Source organism: Astatotilapia calliptera, chromosome 23 (assembly GCF_900246225.1).
Source record: "Astatotilapia calliptera chromosome 23, fAstCal1.2, whole genome shotgun sequence".
In the NCBI taxonomy this organism is placed as follows: Eukaryota; Metazoa; Chordata; class Actinopteri; order Cichliformes; family Cichlidae; genus Astatotilapia; species Astatotilapia calliptera.
Window position 1 is genome coordinate 3,890,550 of NC_039323.1, and position 17,551 is coordinate 3,908,100.

The 17,551-nt window shown below is 38.1% G+C and overlaps 2 protein-coding genes across 2 annotated transcripts; both read left to right on the top strand.

Annotated features, from left to right (window-relative positions):
* Positions 1 to 1,748: 1,748 nt before the first annotated feature.
* On the top strand, positions 1,749 to 6,208 carry hsh2d (hematopoietic SH2 domain containing). The gene is made up of 6 exons (XM_026159425.1): positions 1,749 to 1,757; positions 2,189 to 2,379; positions 4,150 to 4,239; positions 4,346 to 4,511; positions 4,690 to 4,950; positions 5,398 to 6,208. Exons 2-6 carry the CDS (start codon positions 2,255 to 2,257, stop codon positions 5,860 to 5,862), a joined length of 1,107 nt encoding a protein of 368 aa, XP_026015210.1. The 5' UTR covers positions 1,749 to 1,757; positions 2,189 to 2,254; the 3' UTR covers positions 5,863 to 6,208.
* Positions 6,209 to 7,916: 1,708 nt separating this feature from the next.
* Positions 7,917 to 14,553, top strand: tax1bp3 (Tax1 (human T-cell leukemia virus type I) binding protein 3). The gene is made up of 4 exons (XM_026159920.1): positions 7,917 to 8,162; positions 11,932 to 12,051; positions 12,942 to 13,019; positions 13,162 to 14,553. The coding sequence occupies exons 1-4, from the start codon at positions 8,124 to 8,126 to the stop codon at positions 13,309 to 13,311; spliced, it is 387 nt and encodes a 128-aa protein (XP_026015705.1). The 5' UTR covers positions 7,917 to 8,123; the 3' UTR covers positions 13,312 to 14,553.
* The last annotated feature ends 2,998 nt before the right edge of the window (positions 14,554 to 17,551 follow it).

Consider the following 17,551-nt stretch of genomic DNA (forward strand, 5'->3'; position numbering starts at 1 on the left):
AGCTGGCTAAAGGATGAGATGGAATTCCAGCACCCTGAGACTGTCTGCTAAGAAGGACGGCCGAGGACTAGTGAGTATCAGAACCACCATCCAGGATGAAACAGCAAACATCCATGAGTACACTGAAGTAAATACCTCAGCATTGACCCCAAACTAGGTAAGTGGCTCGAACAGATCCAGAGCACAGTCCCATAAACAGAATTAATATATATACACTGTATATGTCATTATATATCATCAATTGGTTAACTGGTTGCACCATGACACCAGTACAAATTGAAAATTTTGGTTCCTATAATCCAGTTTCTCTGAAATCTATTTATTGATGTTTTCCCATCCGTGATGTAGAGTTTTGCGTTGCAAATGAATCTGCCACTCTACCACATGGTAATATGCAAATGTGTAGCCTATGGCATCGAAGTGGCGCAAAAACTGCGGAGCAGTCTATCGCCTCATATTATCACGGGGATCTTGAGAGACTTGATTATTTCTGTACAAATGAGGAGATTTGTGGAGTCAGCATGCCATCTATTCCACACCCTCTGTAAGCAAGCGTATTGTACTCGTGCACTTCCTTCTCAGCCTTACAAACAGGGAAAGAATATGCCCGCAGTCTGAGCTGCAGCTTTCACTTTAGTCAGCTGATGGAACCATGATTAGACTGAGGCTACTTCTCCCTGCCACGTTCTCCTCTCTGATGTGGCACTGGTTTATTTTCTTCTCTATCAGTAGTTGGCAGTTTAAGGAAGCTTTAAGGTGTACAATAGGGGCCTGTTTGCTTGAGGAGAAGACATATGAGCATTAGTGGTTCCCTGATAACTTTCTTCACCAAGGTTTGAAAAAAAACAACAACCCCAAAAACGTATTTTTCATAAAATTGTGGAGGAGGTGGAGTGTGTAGGTGGGGGCACTTTGTGTATAAATGGAGAAGAGCCCTGCAGAAAGATTTGCACTGGAGCGCAACACTTCTGCTTCACACCAGAAAGACTTTGACCTTTGCTCTGACTTTTTTCTTTTTAACAATTGTCAGGTGGGCGGTGGATTTTCTCTGAAGCGGATGTCGATATTACAGGAATTTTTTTTTTATTGAATCATAAATCAGTCAATAAGTCACCTATTATGCCTCAAAGCAGGATCTATTTTTCTTTAAAAGATGCTCACCTGTATATCATGCACTGCATATAAAAAAAATATGTTTTTACTAATGATAAGTTACATAAAATGCTGTGGGATGCGAACGTACTGCATGTCGTCAGTGACGTCTAGGAAGTTTCCCAGATGTAAATTGTTTTTCGGCACTCTGTAAAAATCTGGCCCTGGAGTAACGTGGGAGAGCTGGAAAGTACTGATAAAGTCTTTTGAGGTTTTTTGTTGTTGTTGCTTAAAATCACTCAGACTGTAGCCTCTCCTTTCACTTGTGTTTTATCTCCAATCTGTTAAGTCAGAACAATCACTTGAAGGTCATTTTCTCCACAGCTTTGCGCATGTGTGCTTGTGTGCATACAGCCACAGATACAATCAAGACATGCAACTTCAGCCTTAACGTATGTGGAGTATCTGAATAATTTAATTTCTTATTTAGTGATGCTATTCAGTGTTTTCTATGTGTCTCTTAAAAAAACTATTCTACTGTACTTAAAAATTTACTGTATTCTACTTGGATCGAGTAGGGTTTTGGCCCCGCCCCCGCCCCCAGACAGGTTTTTTCAGGTGCGCGAGCTCAGCCGTGTCATTCTATCTCGGAGCTGCCAGACAGGGTGAGTAACTTTTCCTATGAGTTTGTATTTGACGCCAGAAGCAACATTATTGAGTTTTATTCACAAAATCAGTATTCTGTAATGAATTATGTGTTCATATTGCAAATTTAAGATGAATTCACAAATATAATTGATAAAGTCTTACAACAGGTACTGCTGTAAACAAAGGTATTAGTGAGTAGACTCCATCCTTTAGCTCTTTGTCATTTTAAAGGAAAACTGCATTATGTTTGAGATTGTTAAAATGCACGGGAACTAATAATAATTCACCTGAGGAACTGTTGATAGACATCACAGAGCACTTCACCTGCAACAGGAACAATGAATATTTAAAATGCATATTAACACCCAGCTTTCACACCTGTATGTGGTCTCTACTGTAGGTGCGTAGTTAATGTACAGACTAAATATACTAACTTCTTCATTTGCAGGTCTTTGTGCTCAGTGACTTTTCCATTAGCCATAACTGTCGATTAAATGAACCATTACGCAGGAGGATGGAGGGAAGTCAGACGTTTCAGGGACAACGTGATCCTTACACCTGGTTCACAGAGTCTCAGCTCCAGTCTGTCATCAGGAACGGTGTAGTCCCGGAGTGGTTTCATGGGATCATTTCCAGAAAGTAAGTTTATGAGATATATAATTGTGCTCGCATTATCATTATAAAAGAGGGAAGAACATTAGGTTATTCCAGCTTTCCAGGACCCTTCAACCCCAGAAACAACCCTGATAACTCATAAACTACAAGGTCATTCTAAATGTGGGTCTTGCATAAATTGCTAGTACAATAAAAATGTAAAACCATTAGTGGCAACATCATCAATGTTAAAGGCTTCATCGCTTATAAAACTAAAAATGTGGTCTATATGACATAGTGCCTATGTAATGCAACATCTATAGGAGAAACATCCCTGAAAGAGAAAATTAATGAACATTTAAGTTGTACAAAGAGGAATCATTTAACCAGTCCTGTTGCAAGACATTTTATGAAAAACATTGCAGCTTGCCTTTATTTTTTTATAGGCATTGAAACCATTAAAGAGTCGGTAATATGAACTTTATCAGGGAAAAGACAGAAGCATTCTGGATATTTTGTTTAAAGAGTTTATTTCCTGCAGGTATGAATAAGAATCTATTTTGTTTTTATGTTTTTAATTAGATTTTCTAATACTGATGTTTTTTTTTTAATATATGAGTGAATGTGTGATTGGTTCATTTGACTTTTTTTCTGCAGTATACTGTTTTATTTAAACACACACTGTTTGGTATTTTGTAATGACCCTGATGAAGGCCGCACGTCTTCACCTCATATCATATCATACCTATATCATTACCTTCCATCTACTCCAGTGGAAGGCAAACAGTCCAAAATATGAGGAGCTAAGACTGAAAGATATCAGTTTTCATGACCTGATGTGATTGTCTAACTGACTGAACATTTTGTAAATGCTACATTTCTTTATTAATGTTTATTAAACTGTTAAATCATTCACATGCCACGGTATTCCGATATTTCTGGGAAAGCACAGGGTTAGACTCTTTTTCTCTCAACCGCCCATCTAATAGCCTTTGAACATCTAGGCACAAATATGTGTCAGCAGAGATTTGCATTTACTTTTCCTATAGGTTTTTTTTTTACTCTATTTTTAGGCGGTGAGACTGAAACTAATCTTTCACTCTGCCGGTTTACTTTGGTCACTACACAGTAATTCCATAGAGTAATGGTTGATGCACTCAGCTAGCATGTGAAAGATGGTTCCATCCTGGAAGGAGACTCAAATCCCTTTAGGGATACAGCGTTAAACAAAGATACCTGACGTCCTGACGTCTTGTGAATAAGGGAACAGCTGAAAGTAGCTTACTTCACTTAATATGAGACCAAACCTGTGCTGTACAATTGCACTATGAGAGATGATTATATGGGATGTATTGCACAATTACCATGTTTTAAAGCTGTAGATCAGTTATTAAATATAGCTGGAAAAAGGACTGGTATACTTTTGATAGTTTAGTATCTTTAATTATGGTGACAGAGCAGTTAGCACTGTTGCACAGGAAGACAGTCACAGGTTTGACTCCACCAGCTGGTCTGCATGTTCTTCCTTTGACTGTGCTGGTTCTGTCCGGGTACTCTGGCTTCCTTCAGCAGTTCAAAGACATGCATGTTAGACTAGCTGGTGATTCTAAATTGGCTGTAGGTGTGAACTCTTTCACTATGTCATATGATATACAAAAACTATTTGTAGAATATGCCCAAAGGCCAGGCTGATTCCCACTATGATGTGATTCACATTTTAGTGACAGCTACGGTTTATAAATAACCCCAAACCATAAAATGTAAAGATTGAAGTGCATGCATGAAAGAGGCCTTTGTTTGTGGTCCTTTGTGTAGGACAGCAGAGGAACTGCTAATGGCTAAGCCGCCGGGTTACTTCCTCATCAGAGTCAGTGAGAGCAGGATCGGCTACACTCTCTCGTATCGGTGAGTGTTTTCAGCATGACGGAAACCTTATTTTTAAAGTAATGTGCTCACACACTTAGTGACCCTGACACTCCACTCTGTTCACTCTAATGTACTGACCAATCAGTGCCGAGGACCGCTGCAGACACTTTATGATTGATGCACTGGAACATGGCTCTTACATCATAGTGGGGGAAAACAGGTATCACCGGTTTCTGCATGACCTGGTGGACTTTCATCGTAGAACTCCCATCATGCCTTTCACTCAAGTGCTGACTGTTCCTTGTGGACAGGTGAGAAAATGTGCTTGTCTCAACTGCATTCATGCTTTTTTATGTTATTGTAAATTACAGGTTTACTTTTTAGTACATTAAATAAGCTCAGCATAAGCTAATCAAGCTAAGCTAAGTAAGATTAATTGTGTAAACTACAATAAAACATCTGTGCTGTAACTTTTCTACATCTTTTCAGGCTTCTAATGACAAGACTGACTATGCAGAACTACTGTTTTGCTCAAGAGGTCCAGACTCTAGGGCCAGTTTGCCACCAAACAACTTCCAGGTTCCCAGCATAAATCCACCAGGGTCAAGAGAGGATATCCCACCTGCCCTTCCTCACCGCCCAAATTATTTGGGAAACTCACCAATTTTGCCTCCAAAAAGCCAAACAAATAGACTCTACCCTTCTTTGGAAGATGAGTTTCAGCACAATACCTCTCCACCCCCAGCACTGGTAAAAATGACCTTGAAAACTATTGTTCAAGCTAAAGATCTCCGTACATTGTCTGATAAAGTTATGGTTAAAAGATTTTCATCTAAAAAGCTTTTCTTTGCAGTTAGCATCCTTTTATACGAATCTAAAGAATAAGTATGGCTCTAAATCTTCATGTAAAAGGATATTTGCTTATGATGATCAGGTTTGATTTAAACTGAAATAGTAGCATGAATACTTTCTAAAAACTGAAGACAGGTCCTGAAAACATGTTATCAATGAGCTACTTGCTGTGAGTGACTGAGAAGTCTAGATTTTTGACAAATTAGAAGTAAATGTAACCCTGAGTGTTGATGGATTTGTGGTGATGCACATTTGAGATGAGGTTTTCATTAACTTTCAAAATAAGAAGTAAAGAGATCTAAAAATTAAAAAAAAAATTAAGTTTGTCTTTATGTTCATCTGCAGCCTGTCCCAACACCCAGGAAGAAATATACAGGTGATAATCCTCCATCCAACCAGCCTCCCGAAGTCCCTTCTCGAGACTGCATGGCTCTGAAGCAGAATCAGGCTGTCAGAACAGTCTCTGCTCCTGAGAATCTGCCCACGTTTGCAGGCTCCGAACAACCGCCCACTACCAACAACCAGCAAGTGAGGAATCAAGAAGTAAAGCCGTCAGTCGTCACCAACCTAAAGAACTTCAAGAAGAAATTCCAAAAGAAGAGGGGCCCGTTGCAGGATAATTCATACGAAGAGATTAACACTGACAGGGGTGAAAATGATGAGCACGAGTACCAGGAGATCACGAGGGATCTGACCTTTTGTGAACCACCACTTTCCTCCAGCTGCACTCCTGTGAAGCTGACTGATGACATGTTACCCTTAGAATATATGCCACCTCCACCTTTTGCTCCAGGCTACGGACCCACATGAGAAAATAGAGTGCATAAAATATAGTGAATATGGACAGGTCACAGTGATCACCTGAAACTATAATAAACAAGTGTGTCAAGTCAAGGAAGAGGTTAATGTGTACATGTATCCTCATCTGGGCAAAGGAGAGGAAGTGGAAAATACTGCATTCGTCCAACCTTTATGATCCTTTATCTTTATGACCTTTGTTCACCTAAAGAGAGGCTTAATGTCAAAGCATTGCACCAGTCTTTCATTCTTAGGATGTGTCTACAACTGGCTAATGCAGACACTGAAACACAGTGAAACAGCTAGACTAGACACAAAATGTGCCTATCGGTTTCTTTAAAGTTTACTAATTAAATCATTCCGTGTGTTTTCTTTTTTTCCCTGTTGTATAAGATAACAGAGGCGGGATAGATGCCTCATCCTGTTTTCTGTCTTTATGCTAAGTTAAGCTAAGCTAAGCCAACAGCTGCCACAGCCTCATAATATTCCTATTCCTTTAACATTTAGGTCACAAGGAATATTTATTATGCATAAAATTATAGGATAGATTAAACTGCCTCCTTCATGCAAATGTATTTAGTGCCAAATTATATATTATTATTTTTTTAAAATGTTCCATACATCAAAACTCTATTCAGACAAAAGGTGTCACATTAAAATGAATAATGCAATAAATTTGTTACATAGATGTCTACCTGAAGCCAATCTCCTGCCATCTTTGCATACATGCTTTCAAATTGAGGTTAAAGTTTTTCATACACTTATTTGATAGGATATTAAAGTCTAAACATGCTCAGGGGAATTTTTGCGTAGCATATGCAAATAAGAAATAACAGCTGCTTTGAGTAAAGGTGGCATGCTGCTGCATCACATGCAGATCTCTGATCAGAAGTGTGATAGAGATGATGAAAGAGAGAGAGAACACCCAAACTGGTACATTTTTTACAGGTGGAAACATACAGCAGTGCGCTCTTAAAAACATTATTTTGATTTTATGGCAAATAAAATTATAGCTAGATAGCTAAAAGAATACAGAGCTAGAAAAAAGCACTTCTAATGTTCATTCTTTATTTCTTGATGTATGCTCAATCAGTGGGTTTTGGTCAGTGGTTGTTGATCAATGGTCATGAGAATTTGCATAATTAAGATTAAGAAACTGACCTCCCAGCTCATTGTTCCTTCAGTGGGCTGGTTTCAGTCATTATGCAAATGTACTGTTTATAAGATTGGGGAAACCTGCAGTCAGCTGAGACTGAAGAAGTTACCTGGATGAGTGACGAAACGTTTCTCCCACAAAACGCTACGTCCAGATGAACAGAATCAACTTTGGGAGATTCATGCTTTATTCATCCCTCCACACTGTACTGACAGAAAAGTCTTGTATCATTACGGACTACCATCTAGTGGCAGCAAAAGACACAGGATGCTTGCACAATGAATAGTACAACAGCGTCAAGGTGTCTGGCTTTAAATGGTTACTATTTTCGTGTTTTACTTTATTACTTTAAATCAGAAGGAAACAGTTACTAATAGCTGAGACTATTTTAAACACGTATATACTCACCAGCTACTGTATGAGTGCTGTAGCTATTATATGATTATTATGAGCTTGTGTAAGAGAAAAAAAATCAGCTTAACAAAAGCAATAAATCTCAAATATCAACATCTATATAACACTCATAAATATTTATAAAAATCGTTGGGGGGTTTTGCCTCGATAAGGAGGGTTTTTCTAAATATTTTTTGTTATATTGTTTTCTAGAGGAAATTGTCATCTATGTGATTGAGCGCAAAAATAAAGTGAAAAGTAAAGTAAAGTCGTACAAAATCCATGATCAAAGTATAATTAATTTTCGAATATCCTGTCGACTAAGTGCGATCAAGAAAACAGAATCGACCGAGATGTCGCTGTTAGCCAACTCGATATAAGGAAAACAGCTGTCGGTGTTCGCCTGAGCAAAGGAGGAGCAAAAACCCCTTAATGAGTTCGATTTGTTTTCATTTCTGTTTAGAGTCACAACGGGACGACTGCCAGCATTTAAACACCGCCCTCCCTGGCTACAAAGGTGAGACAAAACACGCGAACCCGAACGCCTGGGGGCGACGTGACATCATCCCTAAAGCCTTTGGATTCCAGCTCGGGATCTTCCTGCGCTGTTTCATGTAAGGATCTAGGAAGTAGTCCCGCTATCTGAATCGACGTGTCTTTAGTTTTTAAAACAGCAGAAGCGGAAAGTTTCTTCTCTATATAAGCCAAAAATCTCAGCGAGAGTATGTCTTTCGTCCCAGGTCAGCCGGTGACTGCTGTTGTGGTAAGTTTGAGGGCTGTGGCTCTCCACATTTAACCGCACTCTATTGTTCAGCTTCTCACCCGACTTTAGCACCAAACCGTTTCGGTGCAAACTCTGAATTAACTAATGTTGGGTAACTACACGCGCTAACCAGCTAACTGGAGTTTTTGCTAACAGCAGAGCGACTTTCTTTGTTTAGCTAAAAGCAGTTGAGTGAGAGCAGCTGAACAGATATGAGCACTTTATGTACCCAGTAATGTTAAATTTAACCGAATAACTCATTAAATCACTGCAGCAAAGAAGTGGGCACTAACGCGGGACACAAAGGGTGACATGAAGTTGACCGTTAATTAAAAGACAACTGAGTTTATCGTCAGAAAACTGCTGTTAATGAAAATGGGCGTCGCCACCTTTGTAAATCAGGCTTCCTGGTCTTCTCCAAAGCTGAAGATCTAGCTGGAGATGGACAGCTGGGATTTTAGCAGGCCTGTGTTGTAGAGCAGAGTGTGTGACAAGCACTAAATTATCAATACTAGGAAATCTGAGCAATTGCTGTGATTTGAGCTAACTGATAAGTCAAGTTTTTCAGAGTCAAATCTTTGTTTAACTTTATATATTTTCATAAATCACTGTTGTTCGATCTTATTTTGCTTTTATTTGACCTTTGCAGCTCAACATTTGTCCCCCCAGAGTCCCTTTTGTATAAATAGACTGAAATATTGACGTAAAAGAGGCATTGCGTTTAATTTTTCCTGATCAAATAAAACAGCAGTCAGTGATTTGTGGGGATTGGATGAGGGTGGATCCATGCCCACCCAATACATCCACCTTGTTGCCTGTGTCCCCTAGCATCAGAGAGTGTGCACGGGCAGGGAGGTTGTTTATCCCAATCATAGTCTAGTCAGTTGTGTGTAAGAATCAGTTTCTGTAATGTCTTCTAAAATACATTTTTAATTCTTTAATATAATATTTTTTTAATGATCACTCAGTTGTGCCCCTGCTGGTTGACACACACTTCAGATCAAGCCACCTCCTATAATGAAATACTATAAGATAGAAGTCCTGACTTACGCAATAATTGCGCTACTCTACTATCATTGTTTTTTGTTCAATGCCCTCAAAGGACGTGTGGGTGTGTTTAAATTCCCGTTAACTTTTCAGACATTTTTTGAGTCATGAATTCTCTCATACAGGAGGTAGTTGCATAACATTGTACCACACACACACACACACACACACACACACACACACACACACACACACACACACCCTCTCCAGGGGCCAAAACCTAAAGACATAAATCCAAAAGTTTGTTTTATTTTCAGAATAATGTTTTTGTTTTTGATATATCATAGGACCAATAGTAAAACTGCATGACCAATTTAACATAACGGCAGCATAACAGACACTCCATGTTTGAGCTTTTCCCCCTGATAATTCAGCTAAGAAAATGTTAAAATATGTAACTTGAATAAATTTTTACAGGTAATGTCAAATTTGTTTCTGCCTGGAAGTTTCTTGTGGCTCCTTCTTGCGCTTATAAAGTTATGAGGAATCAAAAATGCCGGAAAGAAATGTGGCAAATTTTAAATTGCAAAATTTTGACCTACTTTTTTAACTTTGAGAATTTGTAACTTGAAAAGTTTTTACAGCACAACATCATTCGCATGAATTCAGTAAATATATTACATTTATTATGCATTAAAAAGTCAGTGGATTCGAAAGGTGGGAATGTATTTTTCTTGCTTTAGCTGTTAGAGTTACATAATTTGAAATAAAATTTATACAGTACATATAAGTATTATGTCACAGGTCTACACAAAAATACCTTTGAAGCAGGTTTACTGTAATACACAAACTTACTAGATGTTTGTTTGTTTGTTTTTTTCATCAAGTCTCGAACAACTAAATCACCTGTGTTGGCGTGCAGGTACACCTCAGCCCCCTGAAAGCTCTAATCTATATCAGATGTTATGAGGAGTCATAATAGACTGGTGTACGCCTTTTAATGCACAAATAACAGCTATTAAAAATGTTGTGTGATTTTCAATTCATGTCTATAAAATTATACATCCCTAGCAACCACCTAGCAACAAGCTGAAATTGCCCATTTGTTAGCATATAAAGAAAGACTTCTCACTGTGATTGAGTATATCGGTTTGCCAACAGCATGAACACGTCAAAAATACTGTAGCATACACATGCTGACTTTTAAGTCTGCCTGTAGGGTCCTTGTGATTACGCAGACTGTGTGAATCCGGCACATTGAGAAAAGCAGCTCAAGTCATTGTCAGACTTTGGATCAGCCACACTACTGAGAGGCTGTCTGATTATTCACTGTCGCGCACACAGAGCCAGTCTTTGTGTTTTGAAGAGTCTCTCTGAGTCATCTGTCTCTGCGATGTAGTGAAACTGCAGCTGCTTGTCAGTGTCAAGGGTAGGGCCCGTCTCTCTGGACTCGAGTTAAGAAAAAACAGCCTCTGAGATCCATCGTTTGCCTGCACTGAAATCTAGAAAATGAGTCTGTGGTGATAAGTCGGTGCTTCACTACCTGACGGGAAGATAAGTTGTCCATCTTTCGGTAATTACTGCGATGTGTATGTCAGTTGGGAGTAGAGCAGGGCGATATGACCAAAAATATTTATCACGATATACATTTGAAAATTTGCGATAACGATATAACTGACGATATAATTGACACTAGACAAAATACTTTACAACTCCACAACTTTATTAGTTTAAAAAAACCCATCAATGTATTTTCACTTAAAGAAGCAGCTGTTTTTTGTTTTTGTTTTTTTTATGTGCATTAAAGTTATATAAAAATGTAACAATGCAAATTCCTTGCTGACAGTTTAACCAAAAGGCGTTTCCAGTGGAAACTGGCCGACACATCCTCAGCATAACCATGTATAATATCCACAAAACTTAAAAAGAGGTTATACACACACAATACGGTAATATTATGTTGAAGCACAGTACGTATCACTCCGCGAGGCGCCTGCCAACAATAGCCGTAATGCTCCGACAATCCATCAAGCGGTGCGGGTTCGTAGCTTAGCAAAGTCGTACTAAAACATTTGACAGATTTTCGAGCGCCGTGTACATAAAATCATTTCGAGGTCAGTAAACACAACCAGAGTTCATACAGTAAGACACACGGGATTATAAGGGGCACTGTCGATTTTCAGAAAAATCAAAGGATTGATTTTAAGTGCCATATTTTCCAAACAACATGGTAATAACGACGGCCTGCTAGCATGCTCTACCAAAAATAGTGCTTTGTTGTGTATCTGACGGACGAAAGCTAAACCAGGAAACATCAAAAGTAGTCAAAATGGCCAATTATAGCCTGGACCCCAGAGGGTTAAACAACAAGTAACGCAATAGTTACTTTTCAAGTAATTAATTATTTTTAGAATCTTGTAACTCAGTTATTAACTCGGTTAATTTTTTTGAAGAAGTAACAAGTAACTATAATTAATAAATTTTTCAAAATAACTTGCCCAACACTGATTATTTATGGGTATGGAAGTGTTTCGTTTTTCTACCTTCATAGTGAAGAGTTTTTAATCCGATCGTAGTGAAATGTGAAGGGAAGCAATTGCGTTCTTTCCGTGGTCAACCTAATTTAACTGGAGTTTATCGTATTAACATTAGCAGTGATGGAAACAAGAACATTTCAGCAAACGTGACTGAGCAGCACGCGAGAAAGCTTGGTGATAAGCCTACCCAATATTTTCCTCAACAGTATTTAATGTTTTTAAATTTGTTTTCTTTTGTTAAACAGGAACGAGTTGAGATTCAGAAGCTGCGGCAAGGAGAGAATCTCATCCTTGGCTTCAGCATCGGAGGAGGGATAGACCAGGACCCCGGGCAGAATCCCTTCTCTGAGGACAAGTCTGACAAAGTGAGTTTATCTGCAGCTATCATCTCTTTACGTGCAGTTTTTTCATCTTGATTCTCTCCCTTTGTTCTTAATAGAATATTTGTAGACAATAGTGATGTAGCCGAAAGGAATAAACCCACAAATGACCCTATCAAAAGTGAAATTATATATTTTCCATGTTTTCTGTCATGGTTATACATATACAGCGGTGGATTTTAGTATAAATGTGATCAAAGTTTAAGATGATGAGGTGCTCTGTCTTCGGGTCACTCGTTTTGGTTATGTGGATTTTATTCTTAATTTGGCAAGACGCTGAATATCCACCCACAAGTTGCAATTGCGCTAAAGCCTAGTGGTACAAGTATCCACAAAGTACTTATCGTTTTGGTTAACTAAAGGCCTGAACACGTTACTCATGGCCTCGGGTGGTGACTAAACAAACTCAGCAGAGCTACAGAGAGGAAGACTTCAGGTTTACATTAAGTCATGCTGACTGCACAGAAATGTACCAGCTGATTTGTTAGAGAGGAATAAGACTTAGATACTGGCTTCTACACTTTTACTGTTTCCTTTATTAACATATTTTTGAGCATTACAGGAACTTTGTTGTGAGAGATGTCCTCTGTGCCCTTAAATTAACAACAGATCAGGCCTCTGTCCATTTTTCTCTTTATTTTAATCCTAGTTTTACTTTAATGGGACAAAAATAATTTCTTATGCTAGTGTATCCTTTACACTTTAAGCACTTGATGCTTTCCCCCTGGGATCCTCCTCCTGTACTGCCAGACTGGCAGTATTGAAGGCAAAAGCCTTCAGGGATATTCTGTATTATTTTGGACTACCCATTTTAAACCAGACCTGCTCTCCAATTGTGGCAAAAAAATGAAATGATGAGTTCTTTGTTTTCACAGGGCATTTATGTGACCAGGATATCACCTAAAGGCCCAGCAGACTTGGCCGGCTTGAAGATGGGAGACAAAATAATGCAGGTATTTAGTGAAATGAAGTTTTTCTTTTGGAATAGTTGATCCACAAGATGGCACTGTGTACCTCAGGAGCAGTGCTGTGATGACTTTTACTTTTGGTATTTGATTCTTTTTATTTCAAACTAAGTTCCTTCCTTCTTTCCAGGTGAACGGTTGGGACATGACCATGGTGACTCATGATCAGGCTCGTAAAAAACTAACAAAGAAGAGAGAGGATGTGGTACGACTGCTAGTAACCAGGAAGTCGCTTGAGGAGGCTGTCAAACACTCTAAGTGCTCTTATCCCAAACACTAGTGTGGTGGCTCTACTTTTACACAGACTAATGCCATAGCCAAGGAATGAAGACTCACTTGGAGAACACATACTACCCCAAATAGTTGCACCGTGGCCTTTATACTCCAGTAATGCAAAAATAGATAAGTAAACAAACTGAGACAAATCAGTTTGTTCATTCAGATCAGTCTGTAGAAAATGAGACTGTTATCTGTTTTGTTTTTTTCTCTCATTTGTGGCATATCCAATTATAACTGATCTCAGTAAATTATGTGAAATGACGCTGCTTGAATAACAGCATTTGAGATATTTGTAGCGATTATCATCTTCATTTGTACTTAAAGCAATTTAAATTAGCATTTGGAGAACATTTTATAGACCGGTTCTTCTGCAAGGAGTGTTAAGTCATTCACACATTTAGAATTTATTTGTTAAGTAATTTGTAATTTGTCCACAAGGTTATTTGGGAACAATCCGAGTTTAATTTGTTTTCCAGCAGCTGACCAAAGTTAAACTGGACACACTGGATACACCCAGAAAAATTCACTGTTGTTTATTCATCTCAGTTAAAGAACCAATATTTTTCTGCCACTAACACAGCAACAAATGCCAAAGTAAAATCAAAGTTTTTGTAATTTAGTATTTCCAGTTTTCTTTTTCTTTAAATAATGGTACAGTGTATTGTATAAAATCTATGCAAAAAATGTCAATAGAGCCAATTTCCAATGTGTTTTTTTTTTTTTTCCTAATGATAATTCTACTGATGCATCACATTTTTTCAAGTTGCATTCAGTGTAACATCCTCTCATCTGTTAAAGTAACTACACAGCCAGAATTACAGTAAAGGTGTTTCATATGAACATTACTTCACATGTTGGATGTTTCTGGATGCACACTTGTCAAATCAGCTTTCTCATTTTCGGCATATTTGCTTCCAGTTACCTTTTATCGGCTTCAGAAAGAGAACGATGCTTTTTTGTTTGTTTGTTTGTTTTTCCTGGAGGAGATGATATTCAGCAGTTAGCTCCACTGAGACTGTTTCGAGGTTTAAATAGTTTTGTTTCTTGTCACTGAACAAAAGTCCAGTTTGAAACTGTAAATCAGCCAAGAAGGAGTGAATGTTGTTTGTTAACTTGAAAATGTGCACAGGAGCCTTAAATGTATTAACACTAAGTTTTAATAATTCATTTCCAATTTACCAGTGTGGTATGATCTCATTAGTGCATCTTTCCTGCAACATGTAATAAATGACACTGGAGATGACTGGTTTACTTCTAATAAGTATGTTTGCTATGAAACCTTTTCGTACTGAAACCGATATTCTGCTACATTTCTTTTACTTTTGGGTGAACTTACTTTTTTTTTTTTTTTTTTTCCCATATGTAAGTTGCTTATAAAATATTAAACTTTTTACAATATTATACAAGCAATAATCAAGTTTGTAAAATAAATGGTTTGCTCAAATAAAATAACTGTATAACTGTAAAAAAAACCAAACAAACATGCTGCTGGTCATTTATTGTTTCATACTGTACTGTAGAGTCGATTTACAGGCACATGTGGGCCTCCCAGTATTTTAAATTCATGTCATCTTAGATTCTCTAAGAGTTTTTGACGAACTGCTCTGTTGGAAACCACTGCTTCAGAAAATGTCAGTATAGCGGTATTTTTATAAAAGTTTAGCCTGCAAAATTTTATGTTTCAAACATTTTGCTAAAGACTTTGTGCTCATCTGGCAGTTTACAAAGTTTGTTTTGGTATTTTTGTTGTTTGTTTCATTGTAGAACATTTGAAAAGGGAATGTTTGTCAGATATAAAAGGAGTTCTGCTTTTTCAACAATGGCCGACTGAACGCTGTTTAGAGTTGTACTATCTTGATATGTTAATGTCATTGGGTCTGATCCAAACGTTGTCAGGGTGCTCGAACACGAAACCAACAGATTCAGATAATGTCATGTTAATAGAAAGGACCGCATGTGTGAAACGTGCTAAAATCTGCGAATAACAGACATACAGTAACTGATTACTTTACCCCTCTTTTTTATGTTGCAGGACCTTCAGATAGCTTCGTCATGCCAGTTAAAGAGTAATCAGCTGACATTTCAAAGCAAAGAATCTATTCCCTGACCTTTCCGTGTTTAGCAAGGCTTTTTGATAGTGACCTCTTCTTTTATCTCTTAAATGTGTCCGCTATCAGCTATTCAAAGCATACCTTTGAACAGAGGTCTCAGATAATTCATAGAAAGGAACCTTTCCATTGTGTTGCTATAACTGCATATGCCTCTAATATTTCATTTTCCACTTTGCGCAGTGACAAATGTGTTCAAAATAACACTGGAAGTGCATTTCTCTGCCTGCAAGCTACATAATTGTAAACCCTTTTTTGGGGTACACTTATGTTCCAGGGCAATAAAAAGTAAACATTCGCACCAGTACTTCTAGATTTTAAGGTGAAATATTAAAGCTATTTAAGGGGAAAATTTAAAAAAAGGAAATGTTGTTTTTATTTGTATTTTATTAATTTCGAATAGATCAGGGCTACTGTGATTTTAAATTGTTTTGGAAAAGCTGTTTTTGGTGTTGTGTAATGCACTGCCAGTGAATTATTTGTGCTCTGAGGACCAAACACCTGAACTGAATGTGCTGTGTAATGTTTAAAGTCTTAAAATAACATCTGGACACATAATGGGAGAGGGTCGATTTAGGGCACCGCTTAGCTAAAATCCCCCCTTTGAGAAATAATTTATGAGCGAGCCGTGTGTGTGCGCTTGTTATGTTTATCAGGACAGAGGAAGCATGCTCCATTCCACTTACCTGGGCTTCATAATACTATTGCACCATGTTGTGAGACAAGAATGCGATTGTGCAAACACCAGCTAAAGCTCAGACTCGCTATCTAGGTTGGCTTTCCCTAATACCGCAACATTAATACCTTGTGTGTTGCTAGGTAACTAATGGACAGCTATTAAGTGGGTAACAGCGAGCCCCTAATTTGATTCCAGTGTGATTATTTAATCAGCATTTACCAGTCAGCAGTAGTTATTCTGTATTATTTTAATGCAGTAATTGTCAAACTTACTTAATTTGTTTGATAACATGGTGGTTAGTATGTATCAATTAATACACTTATTAAACTCATCAAAACCCAGCACACTTTCCCATCGGACTAAACGAACCACCTATAATGACATGAGTAAGAATGCAGCTTCTTGCTGCTGAAAGATAACACTAAGACAAATGTTTCTTCCTGCAAGCGGGTGAATAATTACACTATCTAAACATGGATCATACATGATCCATGCCTCCCACGTTATGGCAGGATAATTGGGTTGCCATGGTAATGCGGACTGCTCCTATCACTGTGGTCATACGCCAGATTGGAACTTGAAGGAAGCCTACAGAGGTATCCCGATCCTAGGCTGGACTGTTGTAATTCCTTATTGCGAGGCTGTTTAATAGCTCTACTACCTGACAAAACCATATTTATATCTAATTGTTAGCCACTTATCACTGGCTGCCTGTGGGACTCATAATATCCCCGTGGTTCTTGGAGTTCTAAAAAGTATAGTAGGAGGTAGAGCCTTCAACTTTCAGGACCCTGTTCTGTAGAATCAGCTCCCGGTTTGGACTCAGACACCACGTCTACTTAAAAAATTAGGCCTAAAGTCCTTTTTATAAATCTTATATTTAAGGTTGGATCTGTTGTTCAGTGATATAGGCTCAAAATGCTGGGGTAGATGCTATATTGTGCATCTTCTCTGCTTTCCTCTCTCATCCACCATGCATTTATTAGTATGTTGCACTATTTCTGTAACCTTCTGTGTTTTCACTCTTTCTGCATTTTTTTTCTAGCTCAAGTGCTGCACGTTACTGATCTGCTGCTACCGCCATTAAAAACTAAATTGTTTATCATCTCTCTTTTGTCTTCGCTTTCCACTCACCCCAACTGATCAAAGCAGATGGTCAACCTCCCTGAGCCTGGATCTGCCAGAGATGTCTTCCTGTTAAAAGGGAGGGGGGTTTGGTGATCCGAGGATATTGTTGGGTTTCTCTTTAGAACATTGTAAAGATTTACCTTTCAGTCTGAAATGTTGCGCAACATAAATAAGGCTGAATTGAAAGCTGAATGTTGGAGACATTGACAATAAAGGAGAATCCTAAAGAGTCTCTCAAAAATGAAATGTTACAGAGCTTACCATTCTGTGACAGTTCATCAGTTTAGGAATGATGCTCCTAAATTTAAAATTAAAATATTTAAATA